Source organism: Rattus norvegicus, chromosome 2 (assembly GCF_036323735.1).
Source record: "Rattus norvegicus strain BN/NHsdMcwi chromosome 2, GRCr8, whole genome shotgun sequence".
Classification (NCBI taxonomy): Eukaryota; Metazoa; Chordata; class Mammalia; order Rodentia; family Muridae; genus Rattus; species Rattus norvegicus.
In genome coordinates, this window is record NC_086020.1 from 7,342,223 (window position 1) to 7,361,723 (window position 19,501).

The following is a 19,501-nucleotide window of genomic DNA, read 5'->3' on the forward strand; positions in this document are numbered from 1 at the left end:
GAAGTGCCTTTAAGTGCTCTATCGGATTAGCAATGTTTTTTAAAGAATCTAGATAATATCTCCAGCAAAATTATATTTCTTGTTAAAACATAATACTCAGAAGAAATTTCAGACCAGAAAATGACCAATGGCCTATCCATGGCATGGATGAGGGCAAATGAAAATTTTCCTCCCCACTCCTCTTGATAATTGAAGGTAGACAAAGAAATTGAAGAGGCCATAATAAAAATATTTTTATAGTACATAGTTAATAACCTTTAATAAAAATTTCGAATTTTAGCAGAATTTCTCCTAACATATTCTAACTAATTTTAATAGATGTGAAACTCCAAAATTGAATTTTTCTGGGAAAAATTCACCATACTATAAAGCATATGTTAGCTTCTCAGTCTTTTGTTGATGTGTGGATATGAGGAAGCAAAGAACTTTTTTGTTAACTTAGCAGTATTATTCTACAGGAAATATTACTGAGAAATTACTAAGAAACAAACTGGCAATGCAACTGAACTAGCTGCTCATCTTTGGAATGGCTCAGGGATGGACAAGCGTTTACTGTGCTGAGTCCTTACCATAGTGAACCCTACGATTCAGTCAGGAATGAATCTAGAGCAAAGGAAGATTATTAGGCTTTCTGTTGATTAACGTTATTAATAAAACTTTTTTTGGTGCAATTATAAAACCTGTTAAGGCTAGCTGGCTGTATCCTTTCCCCTTTATGAAGCAAAGCCTAGAGAGCATATGTGAGGTCACTGGAGCATGTTCATGAAGCACTGAGACCTTCTCTTTCCTCTCTTTCTTTCTTCCTGGCGTCTGTGATGTAAAGAGGCATTCCTTCCTGCACACTCCTGCCATGACCCTCTGCTTCATCATAGACCAGGACAACAGCGCCACTGAACCATGAACTGCAGCTTCTGAAAGCTCAAGTCAAATCTTCCCACATTAAAAGTTAATCTCTCAATGGGGAAGGATGGGGAGGGGAACACCCATAAAGAAGGGGAGGGGGAGAGATTAGGGGGATGTTTGCCCGGAAACCGGGAAAGGGAATAACACTTGAAATGTAAATAAGAAATACTCAAGTTAATAAAAAAAATTTTGGGTACATAGCTAAACAAAGAATTCTCAGCCAAGGAATATTGTATGGCTGAGAAGTACCTAAAGAAATCTTCATACTTAGTCATCAGGAAAATGCAAATCAAAACAACCCTGAGATTGGGGAGACCTCACACGAGTGAGAATGGATAAGATCAAAAACCCAGGTGAAAACAGATGCTGGTGAAGATGTGGAGAAAGAGGAACACTCCTCCATTGTTAGTGGGATTGCAGACTGGTACAACCATTCTGGAAATCAGTCTGGAGGTTCCTAAGAAAATTGGGCATAGTACTACCTCAAGACCGAGCTGTACCTCAAGACCGCACATATATACAGGAGTGAAAAAATTACATAGACTCTCAAAACCAATCACTAGCCCTACAGGCATTAGAGTTTGGGAGGCAGAGGCAGGTGGATCTCTGAGTTCGAGTCTCACCTCATCTCCATATTGAATTCCAGGAATGCCAGTGCCATCTTGCAAAACCAAACCAAGAAAACAAAACAATTCACTAGAAATCATTATGGGACTCTACTGGAGAATAAAAAGTAGGTTCTAGTATAAAGAGTACAATGGAATGATTTAAAGTTTATTATTACTTTTAGAGAGCAAAATATTTCCAGAGATTCTGAAATCCAAACTATTTAATGAAGCATAGACTTTATTTTCTAATAGGCTCTGGCCTATCAGTCAAGTCCTTCAGTATAATTTTAGAGCCTCACTTCTCTGTTTTCGTTCCTTTTATGCCCTCCAAATGGTTTGTTTGTGGCTAGTTGGGTGTCTTTGTTAAGACATTTCTCCTTCCTGTTCTTTTTGTGCACCTATTTATTGATGGTTTACTTCTATGGGGCCTATCAAATTCAAAATGGCATTAAGTATAGGACGTAAATACACATGCCATTAAGGAAATAGTGAAGACTATATAACAGATTTTAAATGAACTTGAAGTCCCTAAAGTAGAAAGTAAAGTTTACCATATACAGCTAAACTTATTATATTGCCTTACATTTTAAAATTTAAAATTAATTTATTATTAAAATATTAAAAACCCTAAGACTTGTAATGAGTTTATAGGCTCAAAATTATTACTTCTGTGTTTTATGAGAATGATGGTATGAATTGTGGATAGGCTGGGGATTTAGCTGAATTTGTTTAGCATGTGTGAGGCCTGGGTTTCAGTAACACAAATAAAGCAAAGCAAACCTGAGTCATGGAAGATGAACCCTCTGATATCTTGAGCCTGTTCAGCTGCACATGTTCTAGCTATCAGAAGGATTCTGGGTAATAAAACCAGACCAAAAACCAACCAACCAACCAACCAACCAACCAACCAACCAACCAACTAACCAACCAACCAAAAACCAACCAACCAACCAACCAACTAACCAACCAATCATACAAACAAACAAAAACCAACTAAACAAAAACCCAAAATATCTTTTACTATTGTAAAGATGATGCTACGAGTATATTCAGGACAATGTGACATTCTTCTGGACAGTAAATTTAAAACAGAGTAAAATGGGGAGTCCTAAAGGAAACTACTAATATGTCTATTCTTCTTAAGAATAACCTTATTGTGGAGAAGCCATCTAAAAATGCAACAAATATCATGTCAGATTACAAAATCATAATAGGTAGAAATGAGATAAACAGTGTTATGCATTAGGCACTGGACTTCCAGGGTGGTAGAGGGCTTTTTTGGTCATTGTTCTGAGCTTTATGGTCTCTATTTTGTCCCCATCTGATTCTATCTGGACAGCTTTTGTGCTGGTCTGGAGGAGTAAAGCGGGCACTGTGCTTCCTATGCAGTTTACCAAAGTTTCAAGTGTTAACAGTTCTGCATGTATCTGTTGTTTCATTTGGGAAATAGCCCTCTAGTTTCATTTGTTTAGAAGGATTAAGAAAATGTTTCTTCTGAGCAGATTTAAAAGAAATCTGTCTTCATGAGGAGAGAAAATACATAATTAGAAGATGCAATGACAGATGATTTATAGTTTTCATTAGTCAAATAGCATAGCAGTTTGATTGATTTGTTTTTCTGATAACATTAGATGGTGTAATAGTTGTCTAGTTGCTGTGATAAAATATCTTAACAAAAGCAACTGAGGGGAAAAGAGGTTTATTCTGACCTGTAGTTTTAGAGTATTTACCATGGCAGGGAAGTCATGCATACTATGGCAGCTGGTCATGTCACATCTGGTGTCAGCAAGCAGAGAGACACATATTTGTGCTCAACTCTTTGTCTCCTTCTTATTCAGTCTGGAACCTGAGTCCTAGGGCAACACTCAGCTGCCCTGAGTGGCATGTATCAACACCCTTTCCTGCCATTCCCCTGCCCATCAAGTCCCCCAGGCCATGCCCAGCTGCTCTGAGACTTGCACTGCTCCCTAAGTTCCATTCTCCAGCCCAAGGCTGCTTACTGGAGGCCTGCTGCACCAGGAACATCCAGGACCAACAAGATGCCTAAGGGCCAGCATAAGAACACAATCACCAAAAGGAGAGCAATATGATACCTTCAGAGCACGACTATCTTACTATAGCAAACCCAGGATATCCTAACATAAGCAAACCACAGGAAAGTTACCTTAAATAGACTCTTATAAAGATAATAGCGGCCTTTAAAGAGGAAATTAAAAAAAATCCCTTAAAGAAACACAGGAAAAACAAGAAGTTAAGGAAATGAATAAAACTCTTCAATACCTAAATGTGGAAACAGAAGCAATAAAGAAAACACAAATTGAGGGAATTCTGGAGATGGAAAAATCTAAGGAAGAGAACAGGAACAACAGATACAAGATCAACAGAATACTTCCAGGGACTAAGCCACTACCTAAGGACTATACATGGACTGACCGTGGACTCTGACCTCATAGGTAGCAATGAATATCCTAGTAAGATCACCAGTGGAAGGGGAAGCCCTGGGTCCTGCTAAGACTGAACCCCCAGTGAACGTGATTGTTGGGGGGAGGGCGGTAATGGGGGGAGGACGGGGAGGGGAACACCCATAAAGAAGGGGAGGGGGAGGGATTAGGGGGATGTTTGCCCGGAAACCGGGAAAGGGAATAACACTCGAAATGTATATAAGAAATACTCAAGTTAATAAAAAAAATCAACAGAATACAGGAAATAAAAGAGAGAATCTCAAGCATAGAAGATATGACACAAGAAACTGATAAATTAGCCAAATGTCAGGACAGGGAGGCGGGAGGGAGTGGGTGGATGGATTGGGGCGCACCCTCATAGAAGCAGGGGGAAGGGGATGGGAAAGGGGATTTCTAAAGGGGAAACTGGGAAAGGGGATAACATTTGAAATGTAAATAAAGAAAATATCCAATAAAAAAAGAAAATGATAAATCTAAAAAAATTCGTGAAACAAAACATCCAAGAAACTTGGGATACTATGAAAAGACCTAATCTAAGAATAATAGGAACAGAAGAGGGTGAAACAAGCTCTAAGGACCAGAAAGTATTTTCAATAAAAATCACGGAAGAAAAATTTTCCAACCTAAAGAAAGAGATGCCTATAAACATACAAAAAGCTTATAGAACACCAATTAGACTGGACCAGAAAAGAAACACCTTCAGCCACGTAATAATTAAAACATAAAATCTACAGAACAAAGAAAGAATATTAAAAGCTGCAAGGGAAAAAGGTCAAGTAACATATAAAGGCAGACTTTTCAGAATTACACCAGACCTCTCAACAGAGACTCTAAAACTAGAAGGGCATGGAGAGATGCATGCAGTCTCAGATACTGCGGATATCAACCTAGACTACTATACCTAGCAATGACACAAGAATGTCCCAGATGCCAGGAAAGCAAGAGGTTCCCAGGGCCCAAGAGGGATGAGAGTAGTTGAAATGCCCAACAGAGGGTTGGGAGAACCTGTAGAAACCATATCCTGAGGTTAGGCAAGGTCCCCGGTTGGAGGTTGGAGCCACCCACTCATCTCCAACCCAGAATGGCTCCTGTCTAATGGAAATATGGGGACAATGTGTGAAACAGAGACTGAAGGAAAGGCCATCCATAGACTGCCCTACCCAGGGATCATCCCATATACGGACATCAAACCCAGATAGTAATGTGAATGCCAAGAAGTACTTGCTGATAGGAGCCTGATATGTATGTCTTCTGAGAGACTTTGCCAGAGTCTGACAAATACAGAGGCTGATGCTCATGGCCAACCATTGGATTGGACTGAGCATAGGGATCACAATGAAGGAGTTAAAGAAAGGACTGAAGGAGCTGAAGGCGTTTGCAACACCATAGGAAGAACAACAACATCAGTTAACCAAACCCCACCAGAGCTCCCAGGGACTGAACCACCAACCAAAGAGGGACCTATGGCTCTAGTTACAGATGTTACAGAGGATGGCATAGTCTGGTATCAATAGGAGGAAAGGCTCTTGGTCCTTTAAATGCTCTCTTCCCCAGTGCAGGGGAATGCCATGGCAGTGAGGTGGGAGTGGGTTGGTGGGAGGGGGAACACCCTTATAGATAGGGGGTTTTCAGAGGGGACACCAGGAAAGGGAATAACATTTGAAATGTAAATATATAAAATACCCAATAAAAAAATAAAAAAAAATCTTTGTTCAACTCTAACCAAGCAAGTGAAAGACTTGTATGACAAGAACTTCAAGTCTCTAAAAAAAAAAAAAAAAAAAAAAATGAAGAAGATATCAAAAAATGGAAAGATCTCCCATGTTCATGGATCTGTAGAATTAACATAGTGAAAATGGCTATCTTACTAAAAGCAATCTACAGATTCATTGAAATTTCCATCAAAATTCCAACACGGTTCTTTACAGACCTTGGAAGAGAAATTCTCACATTCCTATGGATAAATGATAATCCAGGATAGAGAAAACAACCCTGTACCGTAAAAGAACTTCTGGAGTGATAACCATCCCTGATTTCAAGTTGTCCTACAGAGCAATAGTAATAAAAACTGCATGGTATTGGTACAGAGAAAGACAGGTTGATCAATGGAATAGAACTGAAGACACAGAAATAAACTGGCATATTTAATGGACACTTAATATTTGACAAAGAAGCCCAAACCATACAACAGAAAAATAAAAGCACCTTCAACAATTGGTGCTGGTCTAACTAGATGCCTGCTTGTAGAAGAACACAAATAGTTCTATATCTTGCACAAAACTCAAGTCCAAGTGGATCAAAGACCTCAACATAAAACTGGACAAACTAAATCTAATAGATTGCAGAGTTTCTGTAAGGCTAAGGACACCATTTATAGGACAAAACAGCAGCCTACAGAATGGCAACTCTACATCTAACAGAGGGATTAATGTCCAAAATATGTAAAGACCTCAAGAAATTAGACATCAACAAACCAAACAACACAATTAAAAATGGGGTACAGAGCTAAACAGACAATTCTCAACAGAGGAATCTCTCTTTTTTTCCTTCGGAAATCTTGTTTGAATAAAGTTTGACAAAGACAGAGCTTTACATAAATTTTGATTGTATTAAGACTCATAAGTGTTAACTGAGCAGATAATGTAAACAATTGTCTTCATAAAATATAATTTTCTTTTTTGTTCAGTACCCTTTTTTGACCATTTTTCTTTTATTGGATTTTTTTTAAACTTACATTTGAAATATTATCCCCTTTCCTGATTTGCCCTCCAGAAACCTGCTATCTCCCCCTGCTTCTGTGAGGGTGCTCCTCCACTGACCCACTCACTTCCTCCCACCTCCCTGCCCTGACATTCCCCTACACTGGTGCATCAATGGACCAATGGCCTCTCTTCCCATTGATGCACTCCTCCACTACATATGCAGTTGGAGTCATGGGTTCATCCCTGTGTACTCACTCTTGGTATGGTGGTTTAGTCCTTGGGAGCTCTCGGGGGTCTGGTTGGTTGATACTGCTCTTCTTATGGGGTTGCAAACGCCTTCAGTTCCTTTAATCCTTTCTCTAACTCCTCCATTGGGGACCCCATTCTCAGTTCAATGGTTGGCTGATAGCATCCGCCTCTGTATTTGTAAGGCTCTGGCAGAGCCTCTCAGGAGACAGCTATATCAGGCTACTGTCAGCATGCACTTATTGTTATTCACAATACTGTCTGGGTTTGGTGGCTGTATATATATGGACTGGATCCCCAGGTGGGGCAGTCTGTGGATGACCTTTGCTTCTGTCTCTGCTCCACACTTTGTCTCCATAAGAGGATTTCTTTCTAATGGCCAGGAAGCACTTAAAGAAAAGTTCAGTGTCCTTACTCATCAGGGAAATGCAAATCAAAAGGACTCTGAGATCCCATCTTACGGCTGTCAGAATGGCTAAGAGGAACACTCCTTCATTGCTGGTAGGAGTGCACACTTGTACAACCATGCTGGAAATCAATTTGTGGTTTCTAAGATAAATGGGAATAGTTCTACCCCAAGAATCAGCTGTATCACTCCTGGGCATAAACCCAAATGATGCATCACTAAACCACAAGGAGATTTACTCACCTATGTTCATAGTAGCTTTATTCATAATAGCCAGAAATAGGAAATAACCTAGATGTGCCTCAACTGCAGAATGGATACAGGACATGTGGTCCACCTATACAAAGGAATACTACTTAGCTATTAAAAACACGTGAATATGCAGGCAAATATATAGAACAAGAGAATATCATCCTGAATGAGGTAACCCAGACCCAGAAACACAAATATGGTATGTGCTCACAAATAAATGGACATTATAAATGCACATATACCCATGCTATAATCCATAAAGCCAAAGAAATAAGGAGGGCCCAAGGGAGGATGACTGAATCTCATTCAGAAAGGGAAAATAATAGCCATTGGAGATGGATGAATAGAGGGAACTGGGTGGGAGGAGGGTAAGGGGGGGAACAGGGATGGAGATCAGGTGTGGGGAGAAGGAAACAGGAAAGAGCTAGGAGGGAGAATGGAAATTGGGGGGGCGGATCTCTAGGCCTAGCTGTAGACCTGGGGCAGTGAGGTTCTGGGAAGTCTATGGGGATGGCCAGGCTGAGATTCCTACTAGTGGAGATATGGCTCCCTCCTATAGCCTGGTTGTGGCTTCCAGTGGAAGGAGGGGTACACCAACCCATCCACAAAACCTTCAACTAAAATCTGTTCTGCCTGTAAGATGTACAGGGATCAGATGGAGCAGAGACTGAGTGACTACCAATGACTAATCAGTGACTACCCCAACTTGAGACCTGTAAGCCATGTGAAAGGGCAATCTGCTATGCCAGCTTACCTGTCTCCTAAGATGCTTTCTCCAGCAGTGGAGGGAAACAGATGAGGAGACCCATAGCCAGGTGCAGCTCGGGTTGTATTGTGAAAGAGTTGGGATAGAATTGAGCAAGCCTAGGGGTCAAGGACACAAGAAGAACTACAGAGTCAGGGCCCATGGGGGCTCATAGAGACTGAACTACAACCAAAGAGCATGTAGGAGCAGGACATAGGCACCCAACACACTTGGAGTAGATGTATAGCTTGGTCTTTATGTGGGTCCCCTATCAATTGGAGCAGTGACTGTCTCTGACTCTGATGCCTGACATTGGACCCTCTTCCCCTAACTGGACTGCCTGGTTGTACCTCAGCAGGAAAGATGAGCCTAGTCCTGTAGGGATGAATGTCCTAGGGTCGGGTGGTACCCAAGGGGGGCTTCCCCTTCTCCGAAGGCAGGGAGTAATGGGGGGGAGGGACTTGTAAGGGTGGGACTGGGAGGAAAGGAAGGAGAGGACTGCGATCAGGGAATTAAGTCAATAAATAATGAAAAAAACAAAAGAAATGTAACTTTAAATGTTTCTCTATAAAATCAATCACCTAATTCTATACACTTACAAAATAATATTTCCCTTTGATTTTTTTAAGCATAAAAGATCTCTAAAACATGACACTTATATCATGAAATAGTTTGTTCATGATCTTATATTTGGTATTTTATTTAATAAATGTTTAAGAACTGTCCAGAAGACAAGAACATTCTGCTTTCAATCTCCAGCATGACCACAGAAAACCAGACCAAGCCCACTATCAAATGCACTTGTATATTATTACACATAGCATCAGTCAGTGCTTCAGATGCATGGATGTACTATAATTATAAAGAAATTTATATTGCTGCATGATAACATATGCACATTCTGAAGTGGCCACATACAAATGAGGCCTGGTAGTGATGGCAGAAGAAGATTCAAGGCCAGCTTGGACTCTTAGCAAAAAACTAATCTTCTACCTCCCCATGCCTGCAAAAGTAGGAAAAGTGGTCATTTTTAGCAACTTGGAATGTTTCTGTTTATGAAGTATGATATCAAGAGACTTTTTCCTGAAACTCCTTTTTAAACTTACATAGAAAGATCTGAATAAAATGTCATATTCATATAACCTTTTCAGACATGCTATCAAAAGAAGCCCTGGTCCCTGTGTTGGCACTCCTGCAAACAGTACTGGAAATCCTATTTTCCTAAGTATGCTGCAAGCTACTGTTGAGCTGGCATTCAAAACATTACATTTACTTGTTTTTTTTTTTTTTCCTACTGACTTTAGAATTTATAGGACAAAATGAAGAACTTATGGAACTGAGACTATTTCAAATATTTTAAAACCTTAAAATAAGACATGCTTTTCTTGGCATACTCTATCTATCTATCTATCTATCTATCTATCTATCTATCTATCTATCTATCTATCCATCCATCCATCTATCTATGCCCTAGTTGCTATTCCCATCAGTCAAGAGAACTCACAGGCTGTACCTGCACAACTAGGAGAGAAAATGTGTGTGTGTGTGTGTGTGTGTGTGTGTGTGTGTGTGTGTGTGTGACTGAATTCTTGAATTTGAGATTCTGGGAAAGCAATATATGTTCTTGACCACTGAAGTCTCTCTCCAGCCTCCAAGCTCTTTCCTTTTCTTTAATATGACAATGCTAAAAGCAAAGGAAACAAAAGTGTGACTATATAAAGACAAGAAGATTCCACAGAGCAGAGTAAGTAGCAGGATGAAGGCATCTATAGATGAGAGAAAGCATTTGCAAGATGGCTCTCTGCTATGGAGTTAACAACCAGAATACATAAGGAACTTAGCTCAACACCAACAGCAGGGAAGCCCTGGTAATCTACTGAATGTGGGCAGTACAAAAACAACCTATGTATCTATCCATCAGTGACAAGATAAAGAAAACGTGATTGGTACAGAGTAGAAGACTGCTCAGTCACAGAAAAGTGACATCTGAAGGCATGGTGTTAAATGTAAATAGCCAGGCACAGAAGACACATGGTCTCACTTTTGGGAAATGTGACAAAGTAGATCTTCTGGAGGTTGAGAATGGACTGGTGGCTCTGCCAGGCTCAGGAGAGTGTGTACAGCAGAAATAGAGAAACATACACCAACAGATGGGAAGCACTAATCAACATTATAACAATGCGTCAAGCTACAGCCAGGGGAAGACGCCCTCAGCTTCTACTACATGGTGGGGTAGGTAGACATCTATCATGCATTGCAGAAAACATTTAGAAGGATGGTTTCTGTCATGAAAAATGATGTGTAAGGAGACAGTGAGGGTTAAGTCAACTAGACAGAATCAAGCACCATCCAGGAGGTGGAGTCCAGAATACTACCTGAGAGGAACTTTCCTGATTAGGATAATTGAAGTGTGGAAGATCAGCTAACTGTGGGCTCAGGTCCAGTCCAGAATAAAAGGAGGAAATGAGCTGAAGATTTAGTTGCCTTGGCTTCCGAGATACAACTAATGGTACTTTGGACTTGTCAATCAAAGCAAACAAAGCCTTCCTCTAGCTGCTCCTGTCAGTATCTTATCACAACAAAGGATATAAGTAACAAGTAACTTGCCCAAGGTGAACCAAATGAAAGCAGAGTGTCTAACAATGCTCCCCACACTACGTGTGCTGCCTGCTCTCTTCATTCTGCTATATTCTCAAGGCAAAGCAGAATACAGGGAGAGATTTTTACCCAGAAGGCCCATGTTGTACAGCAGTTCCCACTGAAAAGCACATTAAAGACATTTTAGTAGTAGGTGCATAATGCAGGAGACAGCATGGCGTGAAATTGGATTGTAAATTATGCTGTGGATATGAGAGTCTAATGAACGTAGAGTAATTTAACTCACAGATACAAAGCAGGTAAGTCATGTGATTAACCAGTTGCATATTTAAAGAAGATCACTGTTGCTACCTTAGAAAATGGTCCATCTGAGGAGTTCAGTTAGAGGCTATTTTATTAACTCAGCTAAGAGTGACGTAGCCTGGTAAGGCAGTAAGTGAATAAGCTGGGGTGCTTTATAGCAGAACTGAGAACACTTGGTCATGAAAGACAAAGTGGAGAATAGAGGTGTTGAGGTAACTTCTGAATGTAATTTAGATTTTTAAAAACAGAAAAAGAGAGAAATTCAATATTAGAAGGAACAGCAAAATTAATAAATTATTCTAGTATTAATACTCAGATTATTTTAATATTGGTTTAACTGCAAACTCACTAGCTCCTTAGGACTTGTTCAATAAGTTACCACAAAAAGAGTCACTTAAAATATCAGAATGTTCTTCTACCTCTCTAGATAGAAGCAGGAAGCTAACATATCAGCAGAGCAGTGCTGCTCCTCGAGGCTCTCTGGAAGACTGTTCTATTGTTTCCTCCTGGTTATGGTTACTCTGGGACTCTGTCATATTCTCTGATGTAGTGGCTATTCCTGGTTGTCAACTTGACTATACCTGGAATGAACTGCAATCCGGAATTGGAAGGCTCACCTGTGATCCTGATCTTGCGGCCAGGAGATACAAGTTTCTGACCTGGATCTTGGTATGGAGATCTTGAGGCAAAGTGGCTATGAATCCTAGGAGCTTAAGGCAAGGAGATCTCTGAGTTCAAGGTGACCTGGGACAAAGCAAGTCCCAGACCCAGGCATGGTGGTACACACCTTTAATCTGGGACACACCTTCTGCAGAAGATTTACACAAGAACATTGAAAGAAGGAAGTGTCTGTCTGTCTGTCTGTCTGTCTGTCTGTCTGTCTGTCTCTCTCTCTCTCTCTGCCTGCCCGCCTGCCCGCCTGCTGGGACTGAGCCACCCCTAGCTCCTTGGACTGCCATTCACAGGTGCTGCTGATCATTGTTGGAGACTTGGCCTAAACTGTAAGTCATCAACCAATTCTCTTACTATATAGAGACTACCCATTAGTTCTGTCTGTGTCACCCCCCTCTCTGCCTCTAACCTTAGCTGTCACCCCTGAGCATCTGTGCCTTTCCCGGTCGTCTAATAAGAGGGGAAGTCACGACATTTAGCACTTATCCTAGTTCAGAGTTTGTCACCTTGAGACTGGTAAGGAGTTACGGTTGCAGATAGGATCTATTTCCAAATCCAAGCACATTGTGAAGTTTTCGTGCTCATGAGCCTGGGTGGCGAGCTGTTCCCTCCATCACCCTGACTGCTGTCTGTATGGCATTTAGTTTCCAGTCCTATTTACCATCCCTCAGCACAACCGCTGTCTCCCTTGAGAGGTACGAGGTGATGCCTAAAGTCTTAACTGAGTTTTTGCTGGGAGTCCCAAGTGAGTCTCAAGTGTTAGGGAACCCACACCCATGTTTGTAAGAGGAACTGTGGGATGTGGAAGAGGTTTTACCATCAAAGCACAAAGCAAAACTCGCACAATGAAAGGGGCTTAGGGTGAAGGGCAACGGAGAGGCATAAACATGCAACCAGACTGCCCATGACAGGCCAGATTCTTCTACTGTGCAAGTATTACTACAGGTGTGAAGCTCTGTCTCTAGTCAACACATCTGCAGTATTATCCTGAATAAAACTTGAGAATCAGAACTCTGATTGAGGCCTAATCATGTGGGCACCTTGGACCCAACCCTTACAAAAACTCTAGTCTGTGGAGAAAGCTGACTGTTCAACATAAATCACACTATACAAACACTCCAGGTCTCTTTTTTTACTTACAGAATGGTGGGAAAATACTCCTAAAACCCAAGTTCCCCAGCACCAGCCAGGGCCAATCATGTGGGTAGGCAGATATTTTAAGGTAATTTTCAGGTATGCACACTAGCACTTGCCTGCATGAATTACCTACTTTAGTCATCACATTAGCTAAAGTTCAAACAGCTTAGGTGTGTTCAAAATTACACAACCACGGGCTTAGTAGTAAGTACAGAAACCAGCATTTAAATTAGGCAATCTGGTTCTAGATCTTCACTCTTCACCACAACGCTTGGCTGCTAGTTTGCTTTTGCAGTGTGGTGGACAGAACCCATAGCCTCTGCATGCCCAGCATGTTCTCTACCCCTCAACCAAACCACTAGCTATAATGGCTGGCTGACTTTTGAAGGTTCACCAAAATGAAAAAAAGTTACAGTAGCTTCAAGTTCTAGAGAACTGTCATAGGTAAAGAGCAAGAAGGCTTATATTACAAACTAACAGTATGAAAAATGGGGAATAAAACCTATTATATAACAGAAATTTACAAAGTATTTCATAGGATAAACTATTTTACAAATATTAAAATCATACACACACACACACACACACACACAGTTTCTTTTCAAGACACAGTTTCCTCTCTCTTGGGTGTTCTGAAACTTGTAAAGTGCTGGGACTAAAGGCATCTACCACAAATGCTTGGCTGCTAAAATCCAGTAATTACAGATGTTAATATTAAAAAAAAAAACCCATAGAATATTAGCAACTTTAATATTTTAAGAAGGTTAAAGAAAGTTAAATTTTAGCCAAATTGGCATAATTGAGGGATTAAGAGATTGAATTTCAGCTTTTTGGTTAAAAAAAAAAAAAAGCCCATGAATGTGCAACAGAGGACAGCATGGGGTTAATTTAATTTTTACCTAATGGAATGATGCCCTGAAGAATAGTCCAGTTTTCCAAATTTCTGTGTCTGATAGCCATGCTTCTCCATGACATCCATCCATGTTGTGTAATTTGGATCCAGACCCTTAAAATTATTCCAAGATTCTGTTAAGTGAGTGAAAAGGCCACTCCACATTGCTGCAGGTTAAGAAAGAGAAATAAAATAATGAAAATAAAGATAAAAACTTAAAAGGAATAAAAAATAAAAAATGTAAACATAAAAGAAATAAAAGAAACCAATGAAGGTAAAATTTAACAATTCAAGTTTAAAAAGAATTACTTGGGAGAGAGTGGCTGGCTGTCTTTGAGTCTGATCTGGCATAAGTGCCACCAGCTGGGACATTTCACAGATATTTCTCATTACTACTTCACTTTATTGGAGGAAAAACACTGCAAGGGGTTAGTATATCTATTCCTCACGTGGATCCACCAAGGCCTAGAGGTTTAGCTGATTAAGGTATTTGTTGTACTTATGGCTGAATTATATATAGGGCTCGAATATCATTAGCATTTTTCTAGTCATAAAAACTATCTGTAAGTATTTTTTTCTAATTTTTTAAACCATAAGTTAGTGCACTGACAATTACAGACCCTGATTCCCTTGAATCCTCAAGGGTTTTCCTAGTAATTATCGTTTTGCTAGGTTTTTCTAGGAAAAGGAAAGAAGAAAGGATGCCATGTGTATCCTTTCATTTTCTAAATATTTAATAAACAATTTCTTTTCCTTTTTTCATTTTGCAGACCCAGTAGGCTGGATACGCCTTCTTTTCTTTTTTCTTTTTTCTTTTCTTTTTTTTGGAGCTGGGGACCGAACCCAGGGCCTTGCGGTTGCTAAGCAAGCGCTCTACCACTGAGCTAAATCCCCAACCCCTGGATATGCCTTCTTTTCTGTATGTGTGCATGTGCATGTGCATGTCTAGGGTGTCTTCCTAAATAGACTTTGAGAAAAGGTGTCCTTCCCTCCCCAACTCCCTTCCTCTTTCCCTCCCTCTAATTTCCCAACCACTCACCGAACCTTGCAGTTTGGCTTGTCTGGGTCCACAAGCCTCAGGAACCTTCCTGCCTGTGCCTCCAAGTGGTGGCATCACATGTATGCACTGTCACACTCAGTTTATTATTGTTGCTTTAAATACATGGGTGCTGGGTACTCAAGCTCAGGTCTCATGCCCATGGGGAAAGCACTTGACAAAGTGAGTCATACGCCAAGTCTCTCTTTTCCGATCTAAGAAAATCCTGTCTGAGAGGTTGAGTGTGAATCCCAGTAACCATAGTTCTAGTGTGTTCTCTGATGTTATTTAATCTTTTTCTTTTAGTTTTCTTCTGCAAACTGGGCTATTAATAGTAACCATGTTTATGGAATTATGAGGACTACTTATAAATATTAGAAGAAAATTACCAACTATAGTAAGAATACACTAATAATTTGTATCGCTGTAATTCCTTGTCATGTGTTTCTTCTAAGTCTTTTGTGAGACCTTCATTAATCACTTTCTCAATTGACAACCATGTTTGCTGTGAGGGATTTAGCACATTTAGTGTTCTGTAGATGAGGAAACTGGCTTACTTCCATTACAGGGTCCACTGAAGTTTAGAATCACCTTACCCTCCCTCAGGGCTCATTCTACTTATACAGTATTCTTACACAGTATAGAAATTAGCAAACACATTTTTACACATGATCTCTATGACTCTATTGGGTCATAGAGAAACCAAACTGTTCCTGTTATTTATAGGTTCCAGGACAGATAACCACAGACCCCATGAACAGAGGCACAGGAGAGCAACTTTCAGACAAGAGTCTTAAAAGCCCAATGTTCAGTTTTCAAACTCATGGCTTATGGTCACTGATGTGCTCACCACCAAAACTATGACTATTTGTTAGTAAGGTGAGCACTTAGCTTGGTGATAGATGGAAATTGGGACAGAAGAGAAAGAGATGAGTATATAATATGAAATTGGAGGACTTTAGATAAAATGAATAAATGAAGTTCTGCCTGGGAAGGATCTTCCAGAGAGCCTGTGGATTCCTTTCCAGTCCTTCTGAAGCCCTCAGTGAAAGGCTCCCTTGGAAACAGAGCTCTCTGACTTATGAGTGCCTGTTCATCTGCTTTGAGAGTCAAGTGAAAAACAATCAAATAGAACTAGAAAGCATCCCAGGCAAGAAAAAGCCTTTCTTCAGAAAAACAAGTTAGAGATTCAAATGAGCCCAGCACTCAACATATATCTTAGAACACACTGGGGGGAAAAAAAGAACAAAAAAGAACACACTGGTTACACCAAGGTATTTTTTATTAAGTATGAAATATGACTTTGCAATAGGTCTTTGCATATAAGATTTTGAACACTATTGTACTTTTAGGGCTCTGACTCTTCCATTAACATTAGGCATATTACAAACATATTCATACCTGCACGTGATGGACAGCAGATGGGAGAGTTAGTGTAGGCATTTAGGAAGGTGGTGCCACGTGCTCTCATGAAGTTAATGAAGGGAAGTTTTACTACCTGACTTCCTGGTTGGAATGTTAGTCTTCCATCCTGAAATAAAGAAATTCAAACACTGCTAATTATGCTACCAAAAATTATGTCCTTTAATTTTAAACACAAAATTCACATCCCAAAAGACTTCAGCATGTTTGTTCAAAATATCAAAAAGAATAAAACTCAACAACAGAGGTATGTTATTAAGGCTTCAGTGCGCAAATAAAAACTGAAAGTGTGATGCTCAAATCCATTTACACATATTAAGTTAAAGAACTTCTTGGAAAGTTCTTTTGTAGAATGAAGAAATAATTTTAAAATTATATAAATAAACATTAAATACTTGATTTTTGTGTTTATGTATCAGTCACCTTGCAAGATCTAAGGATACAATGGTGAGTCAAAATAGAGTCTCATAGCCATGAAACTTATACCCTATAGCAGAGATTAAAAAAAAAAAGAGTGGTAGCAAATTAACTTCGGTGTTTCAGTTTGGATTTCATTGCTGTGAAGAGATAGCATGTGCAAGGCAACTCTTACAAAGGGAAGCAGTTAATTGGGGCTGGCGTACAGGTGCACAGATTTAGTACATTATTGCCATGGTGGGAAGCATGGTAGATGGTGGATAGCATATAGGCCAGCATGGTGTTGCAGATGGAGATGAGAATTTTATATCTTGATCTGAAGACTGCCAGGAAGAGACTGGATTCTCACTGGATGAAGCTTGAGCATAGAAGAACTCAAAACTCACACTCACAGTGACACATTTCCTCCCATTTGGCCACATCTACTCCAACTGGGCCATACCTCCTAATAGTGCCATTCCCCACAGGCCAAGCTTTCAAACCCAGGAGTCTAGGTATGGGGCCATATCTATTCAAACCCCTACATTTGAATACTTATATGAATTATATGTGTGTATTTGTGTACATGCATGCATATACACTTTTTTCTTTGAAACAGGGTCTCATGTATCTCAGGTGGCTGATGACTTGCTATAATGAATGACCTTGAACTTCTGATTCCCAGACTCCACCTCCTGAGTTTGGGATCCTAGGCATACATTACCACACCGTCTTTGTGTGGTTCTGGGGATTGAAGCCAGGGCTTTGTCCATTCGAAATGAGTCCCAAATGAGCTGCATCCCATATCTAGCTATACATTTCAATAAATTCTAATTGCTGTTTCTGAATTATGGCATGGCATTTAGTTCCTTTTCATTCTGGGCCAAGGAGGATCAAAGGAAAAGCTTAGATGTCAAGTATTGCTCTAGTTTGATTCTGTTGTTGTCACAAACATAACCATGACTCAAAACAACTAATGGAAGAAAGAGTTATTAGTTCTGGCCTCAGTCCATCATTGAGAGAAGTTGGGGCAGGAATTAGGTAGGATCTTGAGAAGTAGAAACCATGGAGGAACACTGTTTGCTGGCTTGGTTTCTGGCTAGCTCAGTCATAGTCTTATGCTTAGTCAGTGTTCTTATATAGCCCAGAACCACCTAAACAGGCCATGAGATAGTGATGCCCACAATGCTCCCAGCTCTCCTGTATCAATGAATAATCAAAGCAATTTCTCTCTTCTTCCTCTTCCTGTTCTTCTTTTTTTTAACTTGATACAAGCTGGAGTTATTTGGGAAGTGGAACCTCAGATGAGAAAATGCCTCTATCGGATTGCTTGTGGGCAAGTTTGGGAGAACATTTTCTTGATTAATATGGGGATAATTAATGATTAGTGTGGGAAGGTTCAACTGTGGGCAGTGCCATTCCTGGGCAGGTGGCCCTGGGTTTTATAAGAAAGCCAGCTGGGGAAGCCACGGGGAGCAAAGCCAGTAAGCAGTCTTCCTTTGTGACTTCTGCTTTCGTTCCTGCCCTGACTCGATGGAGTATGACCTGACACTTTACAGATGAAACAAACTCTTTCTCCCCCGGCATGTTTTATCACAAGAGTAGGAATATTAAGATTTCTCCCACAGTGTGATTTAGTGATCGAGGCAATACCTCGATTGAGGCTTTCCTCTTGGATAACTTTAGGCTATGTCAAGTAGACAATTAAAGCTAACTAGAAAAAGTATTATCCTAACCAAAGAGTCAAACAATGACTTATATGTTCTGTCAAGGCCTTAGTATATTGTGTGCCTTTAGACTTATCTACCACTTATCTATATTCTTGGGAGATTCTGCAATACACATCCCATGACTTCTGAAACCTCATCAAACGAAAACAAGTGTGGCTGCAACAGTGGGGAGGTGCAGTGGGTATGGAAGCAGGGGTACAGAGGATGCCCACGTATTTTAAGGCCAGGCAGAAGTGCTTTTTATCCATATATAATTTATATACAACTTACATATTTACAGTGTGTAACTCAAAGGTTTTTAGTGTATCCAGAAAGTCATTTAGAACACATACATCATTCTCAGAAGAACCCTTAGCTATCACCCTGGACTTGAAAGAATAAAGATTTTAAACTAGCCCCAACTGACCCTGCTGTGAGGACAAGTGCACCTCACAAAAGAATAACATAACATGCTTTGGGGATGTAGCCTGGCTACAGCCACCACAAACCATCTGGCCTTGATAAGGCCTGACTCAACAGTCCTGAGAAAAGCGAGGGTCAGCTTGCCTGTGCACCTGCCAGAAGCAGGGTGGCCTAGAGTTGAACTGAGCCCAAGTTACAAACCAATGAAATTGCTTTTGTGTGACTGTTGCCAACTGCCTGAGTAATTTTCCCTATAAATACCTTCCCCTAATTGGGCTCGGGGTCGACTCCTCTGTCTCCTGTGTGAGATACGTGTCGTCCCCAGGGCTCTGGTTCCTCAAATAGACTTCTTATTTATTACATCAAGACCGGTTTCTCATGAGTTCTTGCGGATTGCGTCGTTTCAAGATTTGAGTGGGGGTCTTCCCCACCCCGGTGGTCTTTCAGACTCATCTAAAACTGAGGCCAGTACTCTGTCTTTACATAGTTCCTTCCTTTGGACAGATCATAGAAATTCATATAAAACAGTCTGTCATCATTTCCTTTGAGGACACCGTTTTCTACCTTCAGCCACATTGCAACAAGCATG

General features: G+C 40.4%; 1 protein-coding gene across 1 annotated transcript in view; it reads right to left on the reverse strand.

Moving 5' to 3' along the window:
- Nucleotides 1-19,501, reverse strand: part of Arsk (arylsulfatase family, member K) — a 57,131-nt gene that overhangs the window by 36,042 nt on the left and 1,588 nt on the right. Inside the window, exons 2-3 of the mRNA NM_001047917.2 lie at nucleotides 16,364-16,493; nucleotides 13,934-14,093 (exon numbers count right to left, since the gene is read on the reverse strand). Of these exons, the coding sequence (NP_001041382.1) occupies nucleotides 13,934-14,093; nucleotides 16,364-16,493 (290 nt within the window). The remainder of the gene's footprint in view (nucleotides 1-13,933; nucleotides 14,094-16,363; nucleotides 16,494-19,501) is intronic.